At 46.3% G+C, this 23,546-nt stretch overlaps 1 protein-coding gene across 1 annotated transcript in view; it reads left to right on the plus strand.

Annotated features, from left to right (window-relative positions):
- The window catches only part of LOC113605040 (fer-1-like protein 4), a 50,161-nt gene extending 26,624 nt beyond the window's left edge, over positions 1 to 23,537 (plus strand). Inside the window, 20 exon segments of the mRNA XM_027078047.1 lie at positions 1,852 to 1,903; positions 1,906 to 2,067; positions 2,208 to 2,266; positions 2,355 to 2,486; positions 3,439 to 3,481; positions 3,572 to 3,672; positions 3,745 to 3,882; positions 3,989 to 4,060; positions 4,063 to 4,107; positions 16,979 to 17,106; positions 17,293 to 17,463; positions 17,884 to 18,038; positions 18,588 to 18,747; positions 19,262 to 19,366; positions 20,544 to 20,642; positions 20,880 to 21,116; positions 21,672 to 21,891; positions 21,893 to 21,931; positions 22,019 to 22,116; positions 22,223 to 23,537. Of these exon segments, the coding sequence (XP_026933848.1) occupies positions 1,852 to 1,903; positions 1,906 to 2,067; positions 2,208 to 2,266; positions 2,355 to 2,486; positions 3,439 to 3,481; positions 3,572 to 3,672; positions 3,745 to 3,882; positions 3,989 to 4,060; positions 4,063 to 4,107; positions 16,979 to 17,106; positions 17,293 to 17,463; positions 17,884 to 18,038; positions 18,588 to 18,747; positions 19,262 to 19,366; positions 20,544 to 20,642; positions 20,880 to 21,116; positions 21,672 to 21,891; positions 21,893 to 21,931; positions 22,019 to 22,116; positions 22,223 to 22,412 (2,406 nt within the window). The 3' untranslated portion in view covers positions 22,413 to 23,537.
- The last annotated feature ends 9 nt before the right edge of the window (positions 23,538 to 23,546 follow it).

Below are 23,546 nucleotides of genomic sequence, written 5' to 3' on the forward strand. Positions count from 1 at the left end.
GAGCTTTAGTTTTTCTGTTTGTTTGTTTAAAAAAGGGATGAAAGGGTGCTATAAGGAGCCAATGAAAGAAAGGATCTTGGTGAAAGGGCTTTGTAATCTGAAGAGTGCTGTGCGGGGGGCAAGGCGGGGACTGGGACAAAGCACAGTGGTTCCCGACTGCAAGGGGGAGCACAGCAACAGCAACAACAAAACGCAACACTATTTCATGACTCTGTTTCACATGCAGCAGTTTTCAGTTTGAAAACTTCATTGTGCTGTAAGATGATGAAACTGAAAGCACTTTGCTCGCTGAACTTCTAGGGGGTGTTCCTCTCATTTCCCATTTCATAGTGCAAGTTGAGGAAAACACCCCTCTCTCCACTGTGCACCTGAAAAGAATGTGAATGCTTCGTTGTTGGGTGGAATGTTCTATATCAGATACCAGTCAGGTCAAGTTGGGTTGATAGTATTATTCAAGCTTTCCTAAAAAAAGCCTCCTTGGGAATTTTATGTCTAGTTGTTCTATCCATTATTGAGAATATGGTATTGAAGTTTCCAACTTTTGTTGAATTGTTTCTCCCTTTATTTTTTTGTCTTTTATTTTTATTTTTTTTTGCGGTACGCGGGCCTCTCACTGTTGTGGCCTCTCCCATTGCGGAGCACAGGCTCCAGACGCGCAGGCTCAGCGGCCATGGCTCACGGGCCCAGCCGCTCCGCGGCATGTGGGATCTTCCCGGACCGGGGCACGAACCCGTGTCCCCTGCATCAGCAGGCGAACTGTCAACCACTGCGCCACCAGTGAAGCCCTATTTTTTTGTCTTTTTTTTACTTGTATTTTCAGTTTTTGTTGTTAGGTGCATATATATTTATAATTGTTATAACTTCCTATGAATCGATCTGTTTATCATTATAAAATGTCCTTGTTTGTCTCTAGTTTGTCTCTCTTTTTTGTCTTAAAGACTATTTGTCTGATAATATAGCTACTCTAGTTCTCTATGGTTAGTATTTGCATGGCATATGTTTCCCCATCCTTTTACCTTCAACCTATATGTATCTCACGAAAGAGCATCTCTTAAACAGCATGTAGTTGCATCTTTTTTTTTAATCCGTTTGACAATCTCTGTCTTTGAACTGTTTAATACAGTCACATTTGATGTTATTATTGATATGGTTGGATTTACATTTGCCTCTTTGCTATTTGTTTTCTATAAGTCTCATATTTTTCGTTCTTCCTTTACTGCCTTCTTTTGTATTACATAGATATTTGTTAGTATACTGCTTTAATTCCTTAGTTGATATTTACTTAGTAGCTGCTCTAGGAATTACAGTATGCATACTGATTTTTCACAATCTATTTCAGATTAATACTCATTTAGTTCCAGTAAAATAGAAATACTTTTCTCTATTATAACTCCATTCATTCCTCCCCCCTTTTGTACTGTAACTGTCACATATATGTAAAATAAAGCCAACAATACAGTATTATAACTGTTGTCTCCGCCCCCCGCTTAGGATCCATTGATAGATATAGAATTTCTGGATTAAAGAGCATACGTAGTTTTATGGTTCTAAATCTATATTAGCAAACTGAGCATTGGTCCTTTACATAATGATAATAACAACAACAACCTCATATTTCTGATGGCGCTTTGTAGGTTCCAAAGAATTTTTGTACTGTTATATCACTTGATACAATAGTCTTTCCAGTCCAGGATTGTGTCCCCTTTTTAGCTGGGAAATGGGTTCAGAAAGCAATGACTCACCAGAGATGACTCAGTGAGGCTGTGGGCTTTGAATGCGTATTTAGCTACACTGTTTTCTCATCTATCTCTGCTGCTGCCTCTCCTCCCTCCACAGTCTGCAGAGGCACAGGTCCTCTCTCCCTACCCCCAGGACCTGCCAGAGCAGCCTTATCTGCGGCCCCCCTCAGCATGCTGGTGATTGAGCGCTGGGCCTTTGGCTGCACAGTGCTCGTGGGTTCCCACATTGTCCCCCATATGCTGAGAGTCACACTCTGGAGTCAGGAGGATCCCCCTGAGGGGGAAGGAGAGGAGGAGACAGGGGACCTGGTGCCCAAGGTACCTCAAGGTAAGGGGCTTTCCCCTTAGGGGCCACCAGACAGAAGTCCTTCTGGTTCCTGGCTGAGATGGCTCCAGGGGACCCTCCAGTGGAGCACTGAGTCTGGCTTCTACTTACCTGACCTCCTGGTGTCTTTTATCCCCTCTCAGAACAGAGGTCCCGGGATCCCTTCTTGGCTGAAGTGGGGATACTCAGGCGGCTCCTAAAGGTGATGGAGTATGGGGGATGGGTGGAGAAGGGACTGGCGGGGCTTGGGGTGGTGCTAGGTTAGAGGTGCTGAGTTCTTGCTCCCTCAGGCTCTTCTGAAGAAGCTCCCTCTGGGAGGCCTCCTGAATCAAGGCCCAGAACTGGAGGAGGACATCCCAGATCCTGAAGAGCTCGACTGGTGGTCCAAGTACTATGCATCTCTGCAGGAGCTCCAGGGGCAGGTGGGAGCAGAGCAGGCTTCTGCGGGTTGAGGGGCTGGAGACAGAGGAGGGTAAATGGTAAGAAGAAGGATCTCATCAAACATGGAGCTCTACAGTTTTTCAGAACTCTTTGTTACAGCCATCTTTTCTCATCTTCACAACAATTTGAGAAGCTGGGGATTATTAACTCCATTATCTGGAGCTGTCTTGTCCAACAGAAATATCGTGTGAGCCACATATGTAATTTTAACTTTTGTAGTAGCCACATTAAAAAAAAGTAAAAGGAAACAGATGAAAATGATTTTAATAATATATTTTATTTAACCTAGTATATCTATAGTATCATTTCAAGAAGTAACCATTATAAACAATTAATAGTGAGATTTTTTTAATTAATAGATTTATTTTATTTATTTATTTATGGCTGTGTTGGGTCTTTGTTGCTGCGCGTGGGCTTTCTCTAGTTGTGGTGAGCGGGGGCTATTCTTTGTTGCGGTACGAGGGCTTCTCATTGCGGTGGCTTCTCTTGCTGCGCAGCATAGGCTCTGGAGCGCAGGCTCAGTAGTTGTGGTGCACAGGCTTAGTTGCTCCGCGGCATGTGGGGTCTTCCCGGACCAGGACTCGAACCCGTGTCCCCTGCATTGGCAGGTGAATTCTCAACCACTGTGCCCCCAGGGAAAGCTCAATAATGAGATATTTTATAATCTTATTTTATACTAGTCTTTAAAATCTGGTGTGTAGTTTATGCTTCCAGCACATCTCAGTTTGGACCAGATGCATTTCAAGTGCTCAATAGCCACATGTACCTGGTGGTTACATATCAGGACTATAGGATAAACTAAGGCTTTGAAAATGCAAGTGGCTTACCCAGCTGGAACTTGAGCTAAAGTTTTCCAACTCCCTATCCTGGAAAAGGGGTAGATTAAGGAGGTAAAGGGTAGGGAAGAATCTTTGACCTGCGCTTTGATTTCAGACCAACTTTGATGAGGATGAAATGGATGATGTTGGGGATTCAGGTAAGAGATTGGCTTTCTTGTTTTTCCTCTTTGTTTCTCCCTCCCTCCCCCACACCAGTATTTCTAATGGGGCATTTCTGCTGTTCCCAGATGGGGGCAATCTCCTTTCTGTGGATGGGGAAGCCCAAGACCAGGGTAAGGCTGAAGTCAAAGGCTCTGTGTCCCAGAAAAAAGCAATCACCACTCTGAAGGTGACTGGGTGTTGCAAGAGGGGATTCTGCTCGGATTCTGGACGAGCTGTCACTGAGGCCCTCGCCTTTCAGATTTACAACAGCTCCCTGGAAGAAGAGTTTAACCACTTTGAAGACTGGCTGAATGTGTTTCCCCTGTATCGAGGGCAAGGAGGTCAGGATGGAGATGGAGAGGAAGAAGGGTCTGGAAACCTTGTGGGCAAGTTCACGGTATGTTTCGGGAAGGAATGGGGGACCAGGGAGCACAAGTGGGGATGCAGGAAGAAGACTGTCTTACCAGTGTTTTTTCTGCTCCATACCCCGCCATCCCACCCAGGGCTCCTACCTCATTTACCCTGAATCAGAGGCAGTGTCCTTCTCTGATCCCCAGATCTCCAGGGGGATCCCACACAGAATCGGCCCATCAAGCTCCTAGTCAGAGTATATGTTGTAAAGGTGAGCAGCCATTGGCCTGGCACGCCTCTAACTCCGGCAAAGGTAATGTACACAAAACCTACAGACTGAAGGGATCAGAGTCCAGCTTTTTCATTTTTCAGATGGGAAATCTTAGGCACAAACTTAAGAGACTTCGCAGGGTTACACATCTTGCTCACGGCAGAACCTGAATTTAGAGCTTAGATCCCCTAATTCCTTATTTGTAGTTCTAGTCTCATAGAATGGGGAGTATAATTCCAGGAAGGGCACAACTCTGTAAAGCTTTGTGATGGCCTGTCATCAAATACCTTTGTACAGGTCCTCCCATTGCTGCAGTTTTCATACAGTGCTCAACAGGGCCCTGCAGTTTCCTTAAAGGCATCTCAGGGAGTGAGAGGGGAATGAGTGGGTTGCTACCCCTTCACTCCCGGCACAGAGCAGATGCTGTACTTTTATCTAGTTTAAATATAGGCATTCTGACTAAGATGTAATTTCAAGAAACATTCTGTGGCACTCTTCTACCATAATGTAAGCATCCTAGTGCATATATCAGATAGTAGACATCATCTGGACCTTCTACTTCTAGCAACATTGCAGACCAGATGGTCTGAAATAAATTCTTGATATAATAGATCTAGAAATGCTAGATAAACAATCTTTTAAACAAATGCTAAGCTCATAAGAAAGGGAATTCCCAATGGGCCAAAATGAGAAAACAGCAGGAATCCCTGAACAAGCCCTGAAGTCAGATTCTCTTGAGAGGATTTGTCCATACCTGGACCCCAAGCCTTAGGTTCTAATATCTAATAGCCTATACAAGGTGGGAGACACAACCAAGACCCTTGCTCGAAGCAGCACCCAGGAAGGGCTCTACTCTCAGTGAAAGGTGGGCAAGAGGAAGCCCACCCACTGCGAAAGAAGCCTGTAAGGTAAATGGTCTATCTCAGCCTCTGTTCCAATTGGGGGAAATAGAAAAAATGTCTTCCCTGAGGATTTACTATTAGAGTTTTGCCCTCACATTGATTTAAGACTTGAATTTTTATTATCTGCTTAGTCCACAAAACTCAAAGTTGAGAGATTGGCTTAAAGTAGTCCCAAATCAGGCTTCACAGACTTCCCTAGATTTAGATAACCAAATTTGGGTTCACAGTCCCAAATTATAAAATATATAAGAAAACAATCTCAGGAAAATTTGTCAGAAAGACACAACACAAAAGAGAATTAGATTTCTAAGGGCTTTGGATGTTAGAATTTTCAAATATTAGAAATATAAAACAGCTTAAAATTACTTCACAGTTTAAAACAGTTTAAAATGATTTCACACGCAGAGAACAAAAGGCTATAAAAATTGGGCAGATTTGAAAATAATAAAATAAAATTTCTAAAGATGGAAGACCATTAAAAATCAAATCTTATTAAATGCCCATACATAGCAGAAGGGTTGAATAAACTGTGCTATGTCCGTACAACAGAGTACTATGCAGCTGTAAAATAAAATGAAGAAGATTTCTGTCAACTGATACGAAGTGTTTTTAGATTCCACATATAAGTGATATCATATGGTATTTGTCTTTCTCTTTCTGACTTATTTCACTTAGTATGATAATCTCTAGGTCCATCCATGTTGCTGCAAATAGCATTATTTCATTTTTTTTATGGCTGGGTATTATTCCATTGTATATATGTACCACATCTTCTTTATCCATTCATCTGTCGATGGGCATTTAGGTTGCTTCCATGTCTTGGCTATCATGAGTAGTGCTGCTATGAACATAGGGGTGCATGTATCTTTTTTTGGTTATATTTTATTTATTTATTTACTTGTTATTATTTTTTTGGCTGCACTGTGCGACATGCAGGATCTTACTTCCCTGACCAGGGATCGAACCTGTACCCCCTACAGTGGAAGCACAGAGTCCTAACCACCGGACCACCAGGGAATTCCCTGTATCTTTTTTTTTTTAATTTTATTTATTTTATTTTTGGCTGCATTGGGTCTTTGTTGCTGCGCGTGGGCTTTCTCTAGTTGTGGCAAGTGGGGGCTACTCTTTGTTGCGGTGCGCAGGATTCTCATTGTGGTGGCTTCTCTTGTTGTGGAGCACAGGCTCTAGGTGCACAGGCTCAGTAGTTGTGGCACATGGGCTTAGTTGCTCCACAGCATGTGGGATCTTCCCGGACCAGAGCTTGAACCCGTGTCCCCTGCATTGGCAGGCAGATTCTTAACCACTGTGCCACCAGGGAAGCCCTCCCTGTATGTTTCTGAATTACAGTTTTTTCAGGATACATGCCCAGAGGTGGAATTGCTGGATCATATGGCAACTCTATTTTTAGTGTTTTGAGGAATCTTCATACTGTTAAAAACACCTTTTAGGACTTCCATGGTGGCACAGTGGTTAAGAATCCACCTGCCAATGCAGGGGAGATGGGTTTGAGCCCTGGTCCGGGAAGATCCCACATGCCGCAGAGCAGCTAAGCCTGTGCGCCACAACTACTGAGCTCACATGCCACAACTACTGAAGCCCACGTGCCTAGAGCCCGTGCTCTGCCACAAGAGAAGCCACCACAATGAGAAGCCCACGCACCACAACGAAGAGTAGCTCCTGCTTGCCGCAAGTAGAGAAAGTCCGTGCACGGCAATGAAGGCCCAATGCAGCCAAAAATAAAATATAAATAAGTAAATAAATTTATTATTTTTTTCATTTTAACATCTTTACTGGAGTATAATTGCTTTACAATGGTATGTTAGTTTCAGCTTCACAACAAAATGAATCAGTTATATATATACATATGTTCCCATATCTCTTCCCGCTTGCGTCTCCCTCCCTCTCACCCTCCCTATCCCAGCCCTCCAGGCGGTCACAAAGCACCGAGCTGATCTCCCTGTGCTATGCGGCTGCTTCCCACTAGCTATCTACCTTACGTTTGGTAGTGTATATATGTCCATGCCTCTCTCTCGCTTTGTCACAGTTTACCCTTCCCCCTCCCCATATCCTCAAGTCCATTCTCTAGTAAGTCTGTGTCTTTATTCCTATTTCACCCCTAGGTTCTTCATGACATTTTTTTCCCTTATATTCCATATATATGTGTTAGCATACGGTATTTGTCTCTCTCTTTCTGACTTACTTCACTCTGTATGACAGACTCTAGGTCTATCCACCTCATTACAAATAGCTCAATTTCGTTTCTTTTTATGGCTGAGTAATATTCCATTGTATATATGTGCCACATCTTCTTTATCCATTCATCCAATGATGGACACTTAGGTTGTTTCCATCTCTGGGCTATTGTAAATAGAGCTGCAATGAACATTTTGGTACATGATGCTTTTTGAATTATGGTTTTCTCAGGGTATATGCCTAGTAGTGGGATTACTGGGTCATATGGTAGTTCTATTTGTAGTTTTTTTTTGTTTTGTTTTGTTTTTTGCGGTACGCGGGCTTCTCACTGCTGTGGTCTCTCTCGTCGCGGAGCACAGGCTCTGGACGCGCAGGCTCAGTGGCCATGGCTCACGGGCCCAGCCGCTCCACGGCATGTGGGATCTTCCCAGACTGGGGCACGAACCCGTGTCCCCTGCATCGGCAGTTGGACTCTCAACCACTGCGCCACCAGGGAAGCCCTATTTGTAGTTTTTTAAGGAACCTCCATACTGTTCTCCACAGTGGCTGTATCAATTTACATTCCCACCAACAGTGTAAGAGGGTTCCCTTTTCTCCACACCCTCTCCAGCATTTATTGTTTCTAGATTTTTTGATGATGGCCATTCTGACTGGTGTGAGATGATATCTCATTGTAGTTTTGATTTGCATTTCTCTAATGATTAGTGATGTTGAGCATTCTTTCATGTGTTTGTTGGCAATCTGTATATCTTCTTTGGAGAAATGTCTATTTAGGTCTTCTGCCCATTTTTGGATTGGGTTGTTTGTTTTTTTGTTATTAAGCTGCATGAGCTTCTTATAAATTTTGGAGATCAATCCTTTGTCAGTTGCTTCATTTGCAAATATTTTCTCCCATTCTGAGGGTTGTCTTTTGGTCTTGTTTATGGTTTCCTTTGCTGTGCAAAAGCTTTTAAGTTTCATTAGGTCCCATTTGTTTATTTTTGTTTTTATTTCCATTTCTCTAGGAGGTGGGTCAAAAAGGACCTTGCTGTGATTTATCTCATAGAGTGTCCTGCCTATCTTTTCCTCTAAGAGTTTGATAGTTTCTGGCCTTACATTTAGGTCTTTAATCCATTTTGAGCTTATTTTTGTGTATGGTGTTAGGGAGTGATCTAATCTCATACTTTTACATGTAGCTGTCCAGTTTTCCCAGCACCACTTATTGAAGAGGCTGTCCTTTCTCCACTGTACATTCCTGCCTCCTTTATCAAAGATAAGGTGACCATATGTGCGTGGGTTTATCTCTGGGCTTTCTATCCTGTTCCATTGATCTATATTTCTGTTTTTGTGCCAGTACCATACTGTCTTGATTACTGTAGCTTTGTAGTACAGTCTGAAGTCAGGAAGCCTGATTCCTCCAGCTCCATTTTTTGTTCTCAAGATTGCTTTGGCTATTTGGGGTCTTTTGTGTTCCCATACAAATTGTGAAATTTTTTGTTCTAGTTCTGTGAAAAATGCCAGTGGTAGTTTGATAGGGATTGCATTGAATCTGTAGATTGATTTGGGTAGTAGAGTCATTTTCACAATGTTGATTCTTCCAATCCAAGAACATGGTATATCTCTCCATCTATTTGTATAATCTTTAATTTCTTTCATCAGTGTCTTATAATTTTCTGCATACAGGTCTTTTGTCTCCTTAGGTAGGTTTATTCCTAGATATTTTATTCTTTTTGTTGCAATGGTAAATGGGAGTGTTTTCTTGATTTCACTTTCAGATTTTTCATCCTTAGTGTATAGGAATGCCAAAGATTTCTGTGCATTAATTTTGTATCCTGCTACTTTACCAAATTCATTGATTAGCTCTAGTAGTTTTCTGGTAGCATCTTTAGGATTCTCTATGTATAGTATCATGTCATCTGCAAATAGTGACAGCTTTACTTCTTCTTTTCCGATTTGGATTCCTTTTATTTCCTTTTTTTCTCTGATTGCTGTGGCTAAAACTTCCCAAACTATGTTGAATAAGAGTGGTGAGAGTGGGCAACCTTGTCTTGTTCCTGATCTTAGAGGAAATGCTTTCAGTTTTTCACCATTGAGGACAATGTTGGCTGTGGGTTTGTCATATATGGCCTTTATTATGTTGAGGAAAGTTCCCTCTATGCCTACTTTCTGCAGGGTTTTTATCATAAATTGGTGTTGAATTTTGTCAAAAGCTTTCTCTGCATCTCTTGAGATGATCATATGGTTTTTCTCCTTCAGTTTGTTAATATGGTGTATCACGTTGATTGATTTGCGTATATTGAAGAATCCTTGCATTCCTGGAATAACCCCCACTTGATCATGGTGTGTGATCCATTTAATGTGCTGTTGGATTCTGTTTGCTAGTATTTTGTTGAGGATTTTTGCATCTATGTTCATCAGTGATATTGGCCTGTAGTTTTCTTTCTTTGTGACATCCTTGTCTGGTTTTGGTATCAGGGTGATGGTGGCCTCGTAGAATGAGTTGGGGAGTGTTCCTCCCTCTGCTATATTTTGGAAGAGTTTCAGAAGGATAGGTGTTAGCTCTTCTCTAAATGTTTGATAGAATTCGCCTGTGAAGCCATCTGGTCCTGGGCTTTTGTTTGTTAGAAGATTTTTAATCGCAGTTTCAATTTCAGTGCTTGTGATTGGTCTGTTCATATTTTCTATTTCTTCCTGATTCAGTCTTGGCAGGTTGTGCCTTTCTAAGAATTTGTCCATTTCTTCCAGGTTGTCCATTTTATTGGCATAGAGTTGCTTGTAGTAATCTCTCATGATCTTTTGTATTTCTGCAGTGTCAATTGTTACTTCTCCTTTTTCATTTCTAATTGTACTGATTTCAGTCTTCTCCCTTTTTTTCTTGATGAGTCTGGCTAATGGTTTATCAATTTTGTTTATCTTCTCAAAGAACCAGCTTTTAGTTTTATTGATCTTTGCTATCACTTCCTTCATTTCTTTTTCATTTATTTCTGATCTGATTTTTATGATTTCTTTCCTTCTGCTAAGTTTGGGGTTTTTTTGTTCTTCTTTCTCTAATTGCTTTAGGTGCAAGTTTAGGTTGTTTATTCGAGATGTTTCCTGTTTCTTTTTTTTTTGCGGTACGCGGGCCTCTCACTGCTGTGGCCTCTCCCGTTGCGGAGCACAGGCTCCGGACGCACAGGCTCAGTGGCCATGGCTCACGGGACCAGCTGCTCCGCGGCATGTGGGATCTTCCCGGACCGGGGCACGAACCTATGTCCCCTCCATCGGCAGGCGGACTCTCAACCACTGCGCCACCAGGGAAGCCCTGTTTCCTGTTTCTTAAGGTAGGATTGTATTGCTATAAACTTCCCTCTTAGAACTGCTTTTGCTGCATCCCATAGATTTTGAGTCGTCGTGTCTCCATTGTCATTTGTTTCTAGGTATTTTTTGATTTCCTCTTTGATTTCTTCAGTGATCACTTCGTTATTAAGTAGTGTATTGTTTAGCCTCCATGTGTTTGTATTTTTTACAGATCTTTTCCTGTAATTGATATCTAGTCTCATAGCATTGTGGTCGGAAAAGATACTTGATACAATTTCAATTTTCTTAAATTTACCAAGGCTTGATTTGTGACCCAAGATATGATCTATCCTGGAGAATGTTCCATGAGCACTAGAGAAAAATGTGTATTCTGTTGTTTTTGGATGGAATGTCCTATAAATATCAATTAAGTCCATCTTGTTTTATGTATCATTTAAAGCTTGGGTTTCCTTATTTATTTTCATTTTGGATGATCTGTCCATTGGTGAAAGTGGGGTGTTAAAGTCCCCTAGTATGAATGTGTTACTGTCGATTTCCCCTTTTATGGCTGTTAGTATTTGCCTTATGTATTGAGGTGCTCCTATGTTGGGTGCATAAATATTTACAATTGTTATATCTTCTTCTTGGATCGATCCCTTGATCCTTATGTAGTGTCCTTCTTTGTCTCTTCTAATAGTCTTTATTTTAAAGTCTATTTTGTCTGATATGAGAATTGCTACTCCAGCTTTCTTTTGGTTTCCATTTGCATGAAATACCTTTTTCCATCCCCTTACTTTCAGTCTGTATGTGTCTCTAGGTCTGAAGTGGGTCTCTTGTAGACAGCAAATATATGCGTCTTATTTTTGTATCCATTCAGCCAATCTGTGTCTTTTGGTGGGAGCATTTAGTCCATTTACATTTAAGGTAATTATTGATATGTATGTTCCTATTCCTATTTTCTTAATTGTTTTGGGTTCATTATTGTAGGTCTTTTCCTTCTCTTGTGTTTCTTGCCTAGAGAAGTTCCTTTAGCAGTTGTTGTAGAGCTGGTTTGGTGGTGCTGAACTCTCTCAGCTTTTGCTTGTCTGTAAAGGTTTTAATTTCTCCATCAAATCTGAATGAGATCCTTGCTGGGTAGAGTAATCTTGGTTGCAGGTTTTTCTCTTTCATCACTTTCAATATGTCCTGCCACTCCCTTCTGGCTTGCAGAGTTTCTGCTGAAAGATCAGCTGTTAACCTTATGGGGATTCCCTTGTGTGTTATTTGTTGTTTTTCCCTTGCTGCTTTTAATATGTTTTCTTTGTATTTAATTTTTGACAGTTTGATTAATATGTGTCTTGGCGTATTTCTCCTTGGATTTATCCTGTATGGGACTCTCTGTGCTTCCTGGACTTGATTAACTATTTCCTTTCCCATATTAGGGAAGTTTTCAACTATAATCTCTTCAAATATTTTCTCAGTCCCTTTCTTTTTCTCTTCTTCTGGAACCCCTATAATTTGAATGTTTGTGTGTTTAATGTTGTCCCAGAGGTCTCTGACACTGTTCTCAGTTCTTTTCATTCTTTTTTCTTTATTCTGCTCTGCATTAGTTATTTCCGCCATTTTATCTTCCAGGTCACTTATCCGTTCTTCTGCCTCAGTTATTCTATTGATCCCATCTAGAGTATTTTTCATTTCATTTATTGTGTTGTTCATCATTGTTTGTTTCATCTTTAGTTCTTCTAGGTCCTTGTTAAATGTTTCTTGCATTTTGTCTATTCTATTTCCAAGATTTTGGATCATCTTTACTATCATTATTCTGAATTCTTTTTCAGGTAGACTGCCTATTTCCTCTTCATTTGTTAGGTCTGGTGGGTTTTTATCTTGCTCCTTCATCTGCTGTGTGTTTTTCTGTCTTTTCATTTTGCTTATCTTACTGTGTTTGGGGTCTCCTTTTTGCAGGCTGCAGGTTTGTAGTTCCTGTTGTTTTTGGTGTCTGTCCCCAGTGGCTAAGGTTGGTTCAGTGGGTTGTGTAGGCTTCCTGGTGGAGGGGACTAGTGCCTGTGTTCTGGTGGATGAGGCTGGATCTTGTCTTTCTGGTGGGCAGGTCCACGTCTGGTGGTGTGTTTTGGGGTGTCTGTTGACTTATTATGATTTTGGGCAGCCTCTCTGCTAATGGGTGGTGTTGTGTTCCTGTCTTGCTAATTGTTTGGCATAGGATGTCCAGCACTGTAGCTTGCTGGTCGTTGAGTGAAGCTGGGTGCTGGTGTTGAGATGGAGATCTCTGGGATCTTTTCGCCGTTTGATATTATGTGCAGCTGGGAGGTCTCTTGTGGACCAGTGTCCTGAAGTTGGCTCTTCCACCTCAGAGGCACAGCACTAACTCCTGGCTGCAGCACCAAGAGCCTTTCATCCACACAGCTCAGAAGAAAAGGGAGAAAAAGTAGAAAGAAAGAATTACTAGAAGTAGAAAGAAAGAAAGAAAGGAGGGAGGGAGGGAGCAAGGAAGGAAGGAGGGAAGGAAGGAAAAAAAGAAAGAAAGAAGATAAAGTAAAATAAAATAAAGTAAGATAAAATATAATAAAGTTATTAAAATAAAAAAATAATTATTAAGAGAAAAAAAACCCAAAAAACAAAAATACGGATGGATAGAACCCTGGAACAAATGGTGGAAGCAAAGCTATACAGACAAAATCTCACACAGAAGCATACACATACACACAAAAAAAGGAAAAGGAGAAAGAATAATAAATCTTGCTCTCAAAGTCCACCTCCTTAATTTGGGATGATTCATTGTCTATTCATGTATTCCACAGATGCAGGGTACATCAGGTTGATTGTGGAGCTTTAATCCGCTGCTTCTGCGGCTGCTGGGAGAGATTTCCCTTTCTCTTCTTTGTTCTCACAGCTCCCAGGGGCTCAGTTTTGGATTTGGCCCCGCCTATGCGTGTAGGACGCCGGAAGGCGTCTGTTCTTTGCTTAGACAGGACGTGGTTAAAGGAGCCGCTGATTCGGAGGCTCTGGCTCACTCAGGCCGGGGGTAGGGAGGGTCACGGAGTGACCTGCAGCGGCAGAGGCCAGCGTGACGTTGCACCAGCCTGAGGCGCGCCGTGCGTTCTCCCGTGGTAGTTGTCCCTGGATCCCGGGACCCTGGCAGTGGCGGGCTGCAAGGCTCCCCGGAAGGGGTGTGTGGAATAGTGACCTGCGTCGCACAGAGGCTTCTTGGTGGCGGCAGCAGCAGCCTTAGCGTCTCATGCCGGTCTCTGGGGTCCGCGCTTTTAGCCACGGCTCGCGCCCGTCTCCGGAGTTCCTTTAAGCGGCGCTCTTAATCCCCTCTCCTCGCGCACCAGGAAATAAAGAGGGAAGAAAAAGTCTCTTGCCTCTTCTGCAGGTCCAGACTTTTCCCCGGACTCCCTCCCGGCCAGCCGTGGCGCACTAACCCCCTGCAGCCTGTGTTCACGCTGCCAACCCCAGTCCTCTCCCTGCGCTCCGACCGAAGCCCCGCCCGCTCCGGCGGGGGAGCAGACAAGCCTCGCGGGCTGGTGAGTGCCGGTCGGCCCTGATCCTCTGCGCTGGAATCTCTCCGCTTTGCCCTCCGCACCCCTGTTGCTGTGCTCTACTCCGCGGCCCCGAAGCTCCTCCTCTCCGCCACCCGCAGTTTCCGCCCGCGAAGGGGCTTCCTAGTGTGTGGACACTTTTCATCCTTCACACCTCCCTCCCACTGGTGCAGGACCCGTCCCTATCCTTTTGTCTCTGTTTATTCTTTTTTCTTTTGCCCTGCCCAGGTACGTGGGGGGTTTCTTGCCTTTTGGGAGGTCTGAGGTCTTCTGCTAGCGTTCAGTAGGTGTTCTGTAGGAGTTGTTCCACGTGTAGATGTATTTCTGGTGTATCTATGGGAAGGAATGTGATCTCCGCGTCTTACTCTTCCGCCATCTTCCCGGAAGTAAATAAATTTATTTTTAAAAAATCTTTTAAATGCAATGCTGAGCTTCCAAGAAAGTAAGAGATTTTAGAGTGGAAAAAAAAAAACAGAATAAAAGCAGGAACTGCTTTAAAACGTACCCAGGATTTTGTTCTTATCCATGTTTGGTGAAGCCAACAGATCAGGAGATGTTTGCCATTGAAAAGATAGTCTGTTGTTTCAGTTTTCTGTGTGTGGGGGGTGGTGGTGCATGCTGTACCCTGCAGGGCCACACGGGGAAGCATGAGGGCCAGTTCAGAGGCAGAAGGAGGAAGGGAAGTGTGAGGGCCAGAGCCTTTATTGTGGTTTCTGCAGTAAAGGCAGGACAAGGCAGTGTAAGCAGGCTTAGGATTGGCTAGTTTGAATAATTCCTGTGGGCTCTGGGGTACGGGGGCTGTCTCACTGTCTCTTGTTGTCTGGAACCTGGCCCTGAGGATGATTAGGGCAGAGGAATATTACTTCCTGGAGTATAAGAGCCAGATAGAGGAGGTGGTTGGACATTGTATGGGCTCTAGATTGGTTGGTTTGTATATGAAAGGTGCTCTGGCAGGTGTGTTGTTTGCTAACTCTAGGAATTAGTATCCCTGACAGGTGCAGTTTCTCCCGGGCCAGTATGGCTCCAGATACCACAGCATCAAGATTACAGAAAACAAGAAAATATAGTTAATAACAGGGACCTAGGGAAAAGGAATGCTAAAGCTGGCTTTCACCCCACACTTACTGCTGACCTGGGAAACCTCATCTTCCTCGTGGATGGTTGACAGGCAGTGAGGACAGAAGATGAAGTCCTGGGGCTACCTAGGGGAGGAGTTTGACTGAACGGCCTTATATAAAGTGGCGCCCCCAAAATTACACCCTCTGCATAAGGATGAACAAAAATAGGAACTTGAAAGGCAGAAGGAGACACCAAGGAAACTTGCCTGTCTTAAACTTGGCATTGGTTAGAGGGGAAAAAGTTTCCCCTAGCATCCTTGACCACAAGCTGGCTCTAATACAGTTCAGGGCCTGAGTTCCCACCATCTGTGTGATCCCCAAAACCTCAAGTGGAGGATTTATTTTAAAGTGGCTGCAGGTTGGTAGTTTGCCTAGGAAACTGGCAGGAGTGAAAACAAGCTCTCTCTGGCAGAGAACACCCACAACAGCCCCTCAGCATGAGTTAAACGAAACATGAATCATGATTAAAAAGTACTGAAATATAAAGAAAAAAGCCACCATGGGAGGGTGGGAGGGAGACGCAAGAGGGAGGAGATATGGGGATATATGTATATGTATAGCTGATTCACTTTGTTATAAACCAGAAATGAACACACCATTGTAAAGCAATTATACACCAATAAAGATGTTTAAAAAAAAAAAGTCACCATGAGTAAGAATTAGCAAAAATAACAACACATTCAGACCCCCAAGGTCGTTGATATTGGAATGACTAGATAGAGAATGTAAAATAAGTATATATGAAACGTTTAAAGAAATAAAAGAATGAATTTAAAATGAGCAAGGAACAAGAGACTATTAAAAATAAACAGCAAGTTGAAAGGCCCAGTTAGAATGTTTAGAAATTAAAAGTGTAATGTTTTTAAATTTAAAACTCAATAATGGAGCAAAAAATTTGAACAGTCACTTCACAAAAGCAAATATATATATAAGGCCAATAAGCACATGCAAAGATGCTCAACATGCTTCATCAGCAGGGAAATGCAAATTAAAACCACAATGAGCTACAATTTCACAAGCGCTAGATTGACGAAAATAAAAAGACTGACGATACCAGGTGTGAAAGATGTGGGGCAACTGGAACTCTCATACATGGCAGGTAGGAGTGTAAAAAGACTAAAAATATATTGCTGTGTATAAATTATACTTCAGTAATTTATGCATAAGTTATGAATTTACTTAATTACACAGTTATCAAAAACAGAAAAAGTAAGTTTTCTAAATATAGTTTAAACCATGCAATATAGTGCTATATATTGCTTAGGGACGTATGTATATGTAGTAAAAGTATTTTTCCTTTTTTTTTTCTGTGAGTGAGAAACCCCAAATAAAGGGTCTGGCTACTTCAGGGATGAAAAAGGAATTAAGTCAGGTCAGGGGGACTCAGGAGACTCAGGGGACATTTGTCGGTAGTGTTTAATTTATGAAACAGGGCACACACATGCTCATTGTATTATTTTTTAATACAATTAAAAAATTGTAATTATTTTTATTTAGTTAAAATATTCTTAATTTAAAAAGTAAAAAAAGGAATAAAATGTAAAATATGCTCATTGTAAAAAAATGAAGGTCAAACAATATGGAAAGTTACAAATTGAATAGTAAGATGTATAAGGGTATACATCTTTCCACATATTTTCTGTTTCATTATATCTTTTGTTACACTTGTATGTCTTAAGTATTTCAATAATTAATTTGAAAGTAAGTAAAAGTCATCTTGTGCAACCTCTCAGCTAACTCCTTGAAGTGGAAGATCTCTCCCTGGTAACTTCCTGTTTACACTCAATCGGAGATTAGATCTGGCAAGAGCCACCTTGGGTTATGACAATGACATTTCTTTCATTTCCACCCCATACTGTCTCCCTAGGCTACCAACCTGGCTCCTGTGGACGCCAACGGCAAAGCAGACCCCTATGTGGTGGTGAGCGCTGGCTGGGAGTGGCTGGACACCAAGGAGCACTACATCCTCAAGTAGCTGAACCCCATCTTTGGAGAGTGAGGCTGGGCCCTGGGCTTGGGAATGGAGAGCAACTTTGCCATCCCGCCCTGTGGCTCTCACTCAGGCAGCTGATGTGGTGTGGGGGAATGGACAGAAGCTGTTGAGTCCCCTCACACCCCTACCCCTCACAAGACCTCCTCCTAGGGTGTGGAGGTGTTCTCATCACGCTCTCTCCTGGCCAGGGCCCTAGAGCTCAGCATCTCTCTCCCTGCTGAGCCAGAGTTGACCGTGGCTGTGTTTGATCATGACCTCGTGGGTTCTGATGACCTCATCAGAGAGACCCACATTGATCTGGAAAACCGATTCTATAGCCACCACAGGGCGAACTGTGGGCTGCCGTCCCAGTATGACGTGTGAGTCCAACAGGGCCCTCAGGAGTCATTCTAAGTCTGACCAAAGACATTCAAGTTCGCATCCCACCTGCCTGTCCAGATCCTTTGATTTCATAGAAGGGGACTCCCCTGCGACCAAGACATTATAGCTTAATGGTCAAGAAATGGGCTTGGGAGTTGGGATCCTGTAACTAATAAGTCACTTGGCTTTCCTGAGCTTCAGTTTCCTCATCTGAAAGACGGGTAATATCAGTATCTCCTTCACAGGAGCACCTGCCATGCATATTTGATTTTCACCGTTACCGTAAGCGAGGGCTAACCTGTCCCGCAGAGGAGTTACAAACCTGGATCCCAAGTCCTCAAGGGCACCCATCCCTGCCCCTGTGCCCAAGTACGTTCATATCCTGGATCCAACTGAGGCACATTCCTTTTCTGCCGCAGGGATGGCTACAGTGCCTGGCATGACGCATTTCGGCCTTCGCAGATCCTGGCGGTGCTGTGCCTACCCTATGGCCTCCCCCCACCTGAATACCGAGCCGGGGCTGTCAAGGTGGGCAGCAAACTCTTTCTGACACCGCCAGAGACCCTGCCCCCAGGTACCAGCCCCTCTCCGCTGCACAGTCCAGAGGGAGCAAGATGGAAGAACAAGGTACAGGGGGACCCTGGTGCCCAGCCTAGTGTGCCCCACAAAGAGCCCGCCTCCCTCTGCAAGCAGAGGAGCTGAGTTTTGGCTGAGTAAGGATGATAGTGGAGAGAAAGTGGTCTTTGTTGGTGAGTGTGAGATCTCCAGGGAGCCCTAGCGAACCCCTCGGAGCCGTAGCTAACTGGGGACACAGGGGTCCCATACAACATAAAATACGGATGCAGAATTTAGCTCATGCTTCATATATGGCCAGTGGTCTGTTCTCTAAGCAAGGTCTACACAGAGGCCACAAAGCCTCCAACCCCACTGTCCCCCTGACTGCTGGCTTTTCACTGGCAAAAGTTGTTAGAGCTTTCTGTGCATTGTGGACTTGCCCTCCCAGCCCGTGGATTTGTCCGATGCAGCAGCTGCCTCAGCCTAGAGCGTCTACTGAGGGCAGGGGGAGGAAGGGAGGAGAGTCGGGAACTGTGCGGAACCCAAGCTCACACACCTCTTGTTGCAGGTAGTGGGGACTCCGAGGTGGCAAGTGAGGTCCCTGAGGAGCCCCAGGCATTGCTGGTGCTGCGGCGCTGGCAGGAGACGCCTGGGCTTGGGATCCAGCTGGTACCTGAGCACGTAGAAACACGGCCCCTCTACCATCGCCGCAGCTCAGGGCTGCTGCAGTTGAAGGAGGGCTCAGCACCCAACCCCAGAACCCCAGGACTCCCACCTGGTCCTGGACCTGGGCCCCCAGGACGCCCTTTCTCCAAGACCTCCACCTGGGCACTGGCACTTTGGACTTCGGCTCCTGATCCTGGTGCCCAGCATCCCCACTCCAGTCTTGGACTTCCATCCTGGACCCCATACCCACACCCTGGACTCTGGTTCTGAAGGATCCCCACCCCTGGGCCACCAAGGCTCAGACCTGGCACTCCCAACCTGACCTCTACCCCAGATTCCTAGGATCTGGACCTGGGAGCAGTAGATCTTACTTTTGATCTCAGCCTTCCACTTCTGGGGCCTCATCTCTGAACCCTCAGGCTAACGTCAACCCTGGAATTCCCAGTTCAGACTCCACCTTCATCCTCATACCCCAGGATCTGCCCTCTTGACCCCAGCTCTTCTCTCCACCTGGGGTGAGGCACAACCTCTGGCCACAGGGCCGTTAGGGGGGTGGGACCCAGCAAGACCCTTTAGCCTCTTCCTGTGCCCCCAGGGATCCCTTCATGTGTGGATTGACATCTTCCCTGGAGATGTGCCTGCCCCACCTCCAGTTGACATCAAGCGTCGGCAGCCAATCAGGTAAGAGAGTCCTGGTCCATCCTCCCATGGGGTGGGCACATCTTGGACAGCCCACATCTTGGACAAGGGCTCTCTGAAAACCTGTGCAAGGGCCCCCATGAAGCAGGCAGAGCTGATCCAGATAGGTGAGCCATTAAATTCCCTTTTTTTTTTTCATAAGCCATTGTGAATTGGGTGTCTGTTACTTGCAACTAAAACAGTCCAAATACCAGTTAACCCCCTTTTGACCTGAGCTACTCTGAGTGGAGGGTGTGTGCACTTCAGATGTCAGCAATCTGTCACTTTCTACCTCTGGGCTCTGCTTTCCTTGGTGTCACTCTCATGGAGACTTATGCAGTCTGGGGTCCAAGTGGCTTTTAACAGTGGAGGCTTACATCTTACCAACCGGACCATTTGAGCAGGAAAAAAAAACACGTCTTTCCCAGTTAGAGCAAAAGTCTCGAGCTGACTCTCATTGGACCAGCTTGGGTCAAATGCTGATTCCTGAACCAACCTTTGTGATCATGGAGCTGTAATGCATTGACTGGCCAGTCCTGGGTGATGTCGTAGGTGATATACCAACCTCTGGAGCCAGAGAGGGGTTGGTCCGCCCCGCCAGGATAACACAGGCTGACAGTGGTGGGGGTGGAGTGGGAGTCACCAACAGAAAATCACAGTGCTGTCAACAAGAGAGGGGAAATTGATACGGGGCAAAAGAAAACAATAGATATCCAGGAAACCTCATGACAGACAAGGACAGGGCTATTTGGGGTAGGATCAAGAATGTCACAGCCCTTCCTTCTGTCCCCCAGGGGCTGCGTGCTGTCATCCCCACTTGGTGTCTCTCTGCAGACTGTCTCTCTCTGCCTGCACAGCACTTTGGCTTGTGGTGGCTCCAGCTCTGCATCTGATGCTTTTTGAGTCAACCTTTCAGGGTCTTGATTCCAAATTTATGGGCGGGAGAAGCCCATTGGCCCAGCTTGGGTCAGCAGACCATTCCTGGTGCCATCCGGGGGGGTGGGGGTGGTCGGTGATACCTGGGGCTGTCCCTTCAAGGGACCACAGACATCCTGATCACCCGGCTGGGCACACATCAGGTGCTCAATGCATGTCAGTGGCCCTGGCCCACGTCCTTCCTGCAGCCCCTCCCAGGACCCCTCTCGAGAGTCTGAAAACCCTCCCCCAATACGTCCCTCAGCTATGAGCTCAGAGTCATCATCTGGAACACGGAGGATGTAGTTCTGGATGATGCAAACCCACTCACTGGAGAGATGTCGAGTGACATCTACGTGAAAAGGTAGGCCTACAGGCTGAGCGGGCACATGGCTGTGCACTGAGGTGAGATTTCAAACAGGGGCTTGGGCCCTGGGCTGAGCCAGAGCTTTGTCCCCTAAGCCCTCGATGGCGCCCGGAGCTGGGTGGAGGGACCAGTCTGGTGGTGAGTGGAGGGGCAGGCTAGGTGAGGAGCCGGTTTCTGGCCTCCGTCCAGCACGGATGCCCATCCCCTCCGCTTGCACCTTTCCCCTGGCTCCAGCTGGGCAAAGGGGCTGGAGCTAGACAAGCAGGAGACAGACGTTCACTTCAACTCTCTGACAGGGGAGGGAACTTCAACGCGCTTCGTGTTCCGCTTTGACTACCTGCCCACCAAGCGAGAGGTGAGCGTCCGTTGCTGGCCTGGACCCTTCACCCTGGAGGAAGCTGAGTTCCGGCAGCCGTCTGTGCTGGTCCTGCAGGTCTGGGACTATGACTGCATCTCCGCCAACGAACGACTTCCTTGCTACTGCTTAGCTGCCCTCCTACCTCAACCCCTGGCCCCGATTTCTGCCCTCATTGCCCTGTCCCCTCTCTCCTGGGTTCCCTACTCTAACCCAATCCTCAATCCTGGATTTCAGACTCTAGGTCTGCTTTCTGGCCTAATTACTGAACTTATTCAGCTCTGAGCACCATAACCTCCATTTCCACCCAAATCTCCCACTCAATCCTCTAATTTGACCTGAGCTCGGGTTACACTGGACTCGACTCCATGGCCTTTAGTCCCTGCTTTGGCGGTCTGGTCCCATCCTTGGGCCCTGTATCATCAGGGTCTGACAACCTGCTGACATTTGGGCTGTGGTGTGTGGTCCATAGCTGTGGCCTGACTGCCACATTCTAACTTTGGATGCCCCGATTTACAATCCCGCTGTGCTGCCCCTCCCCCAAGATGCTCTCCGCCATCTTGTCACTTTCTACCTCTGGGCTCGGCTTTCCTTGGTGTCACTCTCAGGGAGGGGAGGTTGGTTCAGATAGACCTTGAGCTCCTGCCTAACCCAGAGAGCTCTGGACCTGCAGGATCCTTGGAGCTGCAGCTACCGGACATGGTGCGAGGGGCCTGGGGCCCCGAGCTCTGCTCCGTGTGGCTGGTCCGGGACGGGGCCGGGCCAAGGCGTAATCTCTTTCGCTGCCGCCGCTTGCGGGGCTGGTGGCCTGTAGTGAAGCTGCGGGTGCCGGAGGCTCAGGCTGGCAAGAAGAAGAGGAAGAAGAGGAAGAAGGGCCGGCCAGAAGACTTAAGAGTTCTTGGACTCAGGAGGCAACGTCTACATCCTCACGGTGGGTGCGGCCAGGGCAGGAACCGGGCCAGGCAGGGGCCAGGCCTGAGCCGGCCTAAGAACTTGGCTTCCGTCACCCCTTTTCCAGGGGAAGGTGGAGGCTGAGTTTGAGCTGCTGACTGTGGAGGAGGCTGAGAAACGTCCAGTGGGAAAGAGGCGCAAGGAGCCAGAGCCCTCGGAGAAGCCCAAGGGTGCGGGCGGTGCGGTGCAGGAGGCGGGGCCAGAGCCTGGGGGAGGGGGGAGGGGGCAGCCGGGGGGCTTCCTCATCCTTCCGACACCACCTGCTTCCCCGCAGCTGCCCCGAAACCTCCTTCAACTGGTTTGTGAACCCGCTGAAGACCTCCGTCTTCTTCGTCTGGCGCCGGTGCTGGCGCATCCTGCTGCTGCTGGCGGCGCTGATCACTGTCTTCCTCCTCCTCGTCTCCTACACCAGGCCTGGCCTGATCAACCAGGTTACCGTCCGCCCCCTCCACTGCCCCTGACTGACCTTGGACACTCATCCCGTAATGCCAGCTCCTCAACTCCTGCCCCTGGTGTCCTTCCCACCAATAGGAACCATCATGGCGTTCCCTGCTTTCTCTGTGTAAACCTTACGAGGTATCCACCCTGTCCCCTGAACACATGCTGCATATAATAAATGACACTAGGGGCAGAGAACAGATGTGTTCTTGGGTGGCCTCGGGCGCATGAATGCACAGGATGGGAGGCTGCCCACGTGGCCCTGCTGCCGGGAAGGACAGGGCCCCGCGGCGGGTCACAGCCGAGGAGCCCTGGCCACCGAGGTGTCAGGCCCTCGAGCAGCCCACCTGCTGCGCCTGCTCATGCCAGCGGCTGGGTCCCTCTCACCCCATCTGCCGTGGCTTCTGCTGCTCCATTGCAGCTAAGCCCTTTATGTGCTCCGTGAACCTGTACCGACCCTGAGAGAAGGCAGATCACTTAGGACACTTGACTGCAAGTGACAGAAATCCTAACCCAAGCTGGCTTAAGCAAAAAGGGAATTTATTGGCTTACACAGCTGTAATTCCCAGGAATTGGTTGGCTTCAGGTGCTGTTTGTCTCAGGGTTCAAACAATGTCACTAGGACTGGTTCTCTGCCTGAGCTTGGCACTGCAGTCCTCAGGGGAAGCTCATTTGCAGACAGGGTCTCTCCTCGGAAGTGCAGGACGGCTGCAGCAACCCCACGTCTCCCCATACGCATGTCCGGAAGGAAAGAAAGCTTTCCTAGGCCTGACAGATGCTAGCTTGCTCTGGGTCACTGGGGTGTGGGTGTGGGATGGGATATGCTGATTGGGGCCCTCCCCTGGGGCTTAGGGTGGGAGATCAGCCCTCTTCCCAAATCACACAAGCAGACAGTGGGCGGGGAGGTTCCCAGAGGAAACCCAGGATACCTTAACAAGGGGGAATGGTTCCCGGGTGACCAAAAAAACAAGGCTCACTACAGCTGACAATATCACCCGCAATTCATAAATGAGACAAGGGCCCACCAATAACACGTCCAAGGTCACAGCTCGTAAGTGGCCACATCAGAGCTGGGTCTCATGTCCGGCTGCCTCCAGAAGTTTTGCTGTCATTGCCCTACTCTGCTTTCTGTCCTCCGCTTCTCCCCTCACTACTGT

Source organism: Aethalodelphis obliquidens, unplaced genomic scaffold (assembly GCF_003676395.1).
Source record: "Aethalodelphis obliquidens isolate GAN/ISIS:26980383/991018 unplaced genomic scaffold, ASM367639v1 scaffold42, whole genome shotgun sequence".
In the NCBI taxonomy this organism is placed as follows: Eukaryota; Metazoa; Chordata; class Mammalia; order Artiodactyla; family Delphinidae; genus Aethalodelphis; species Aethalodelphis obliquidens.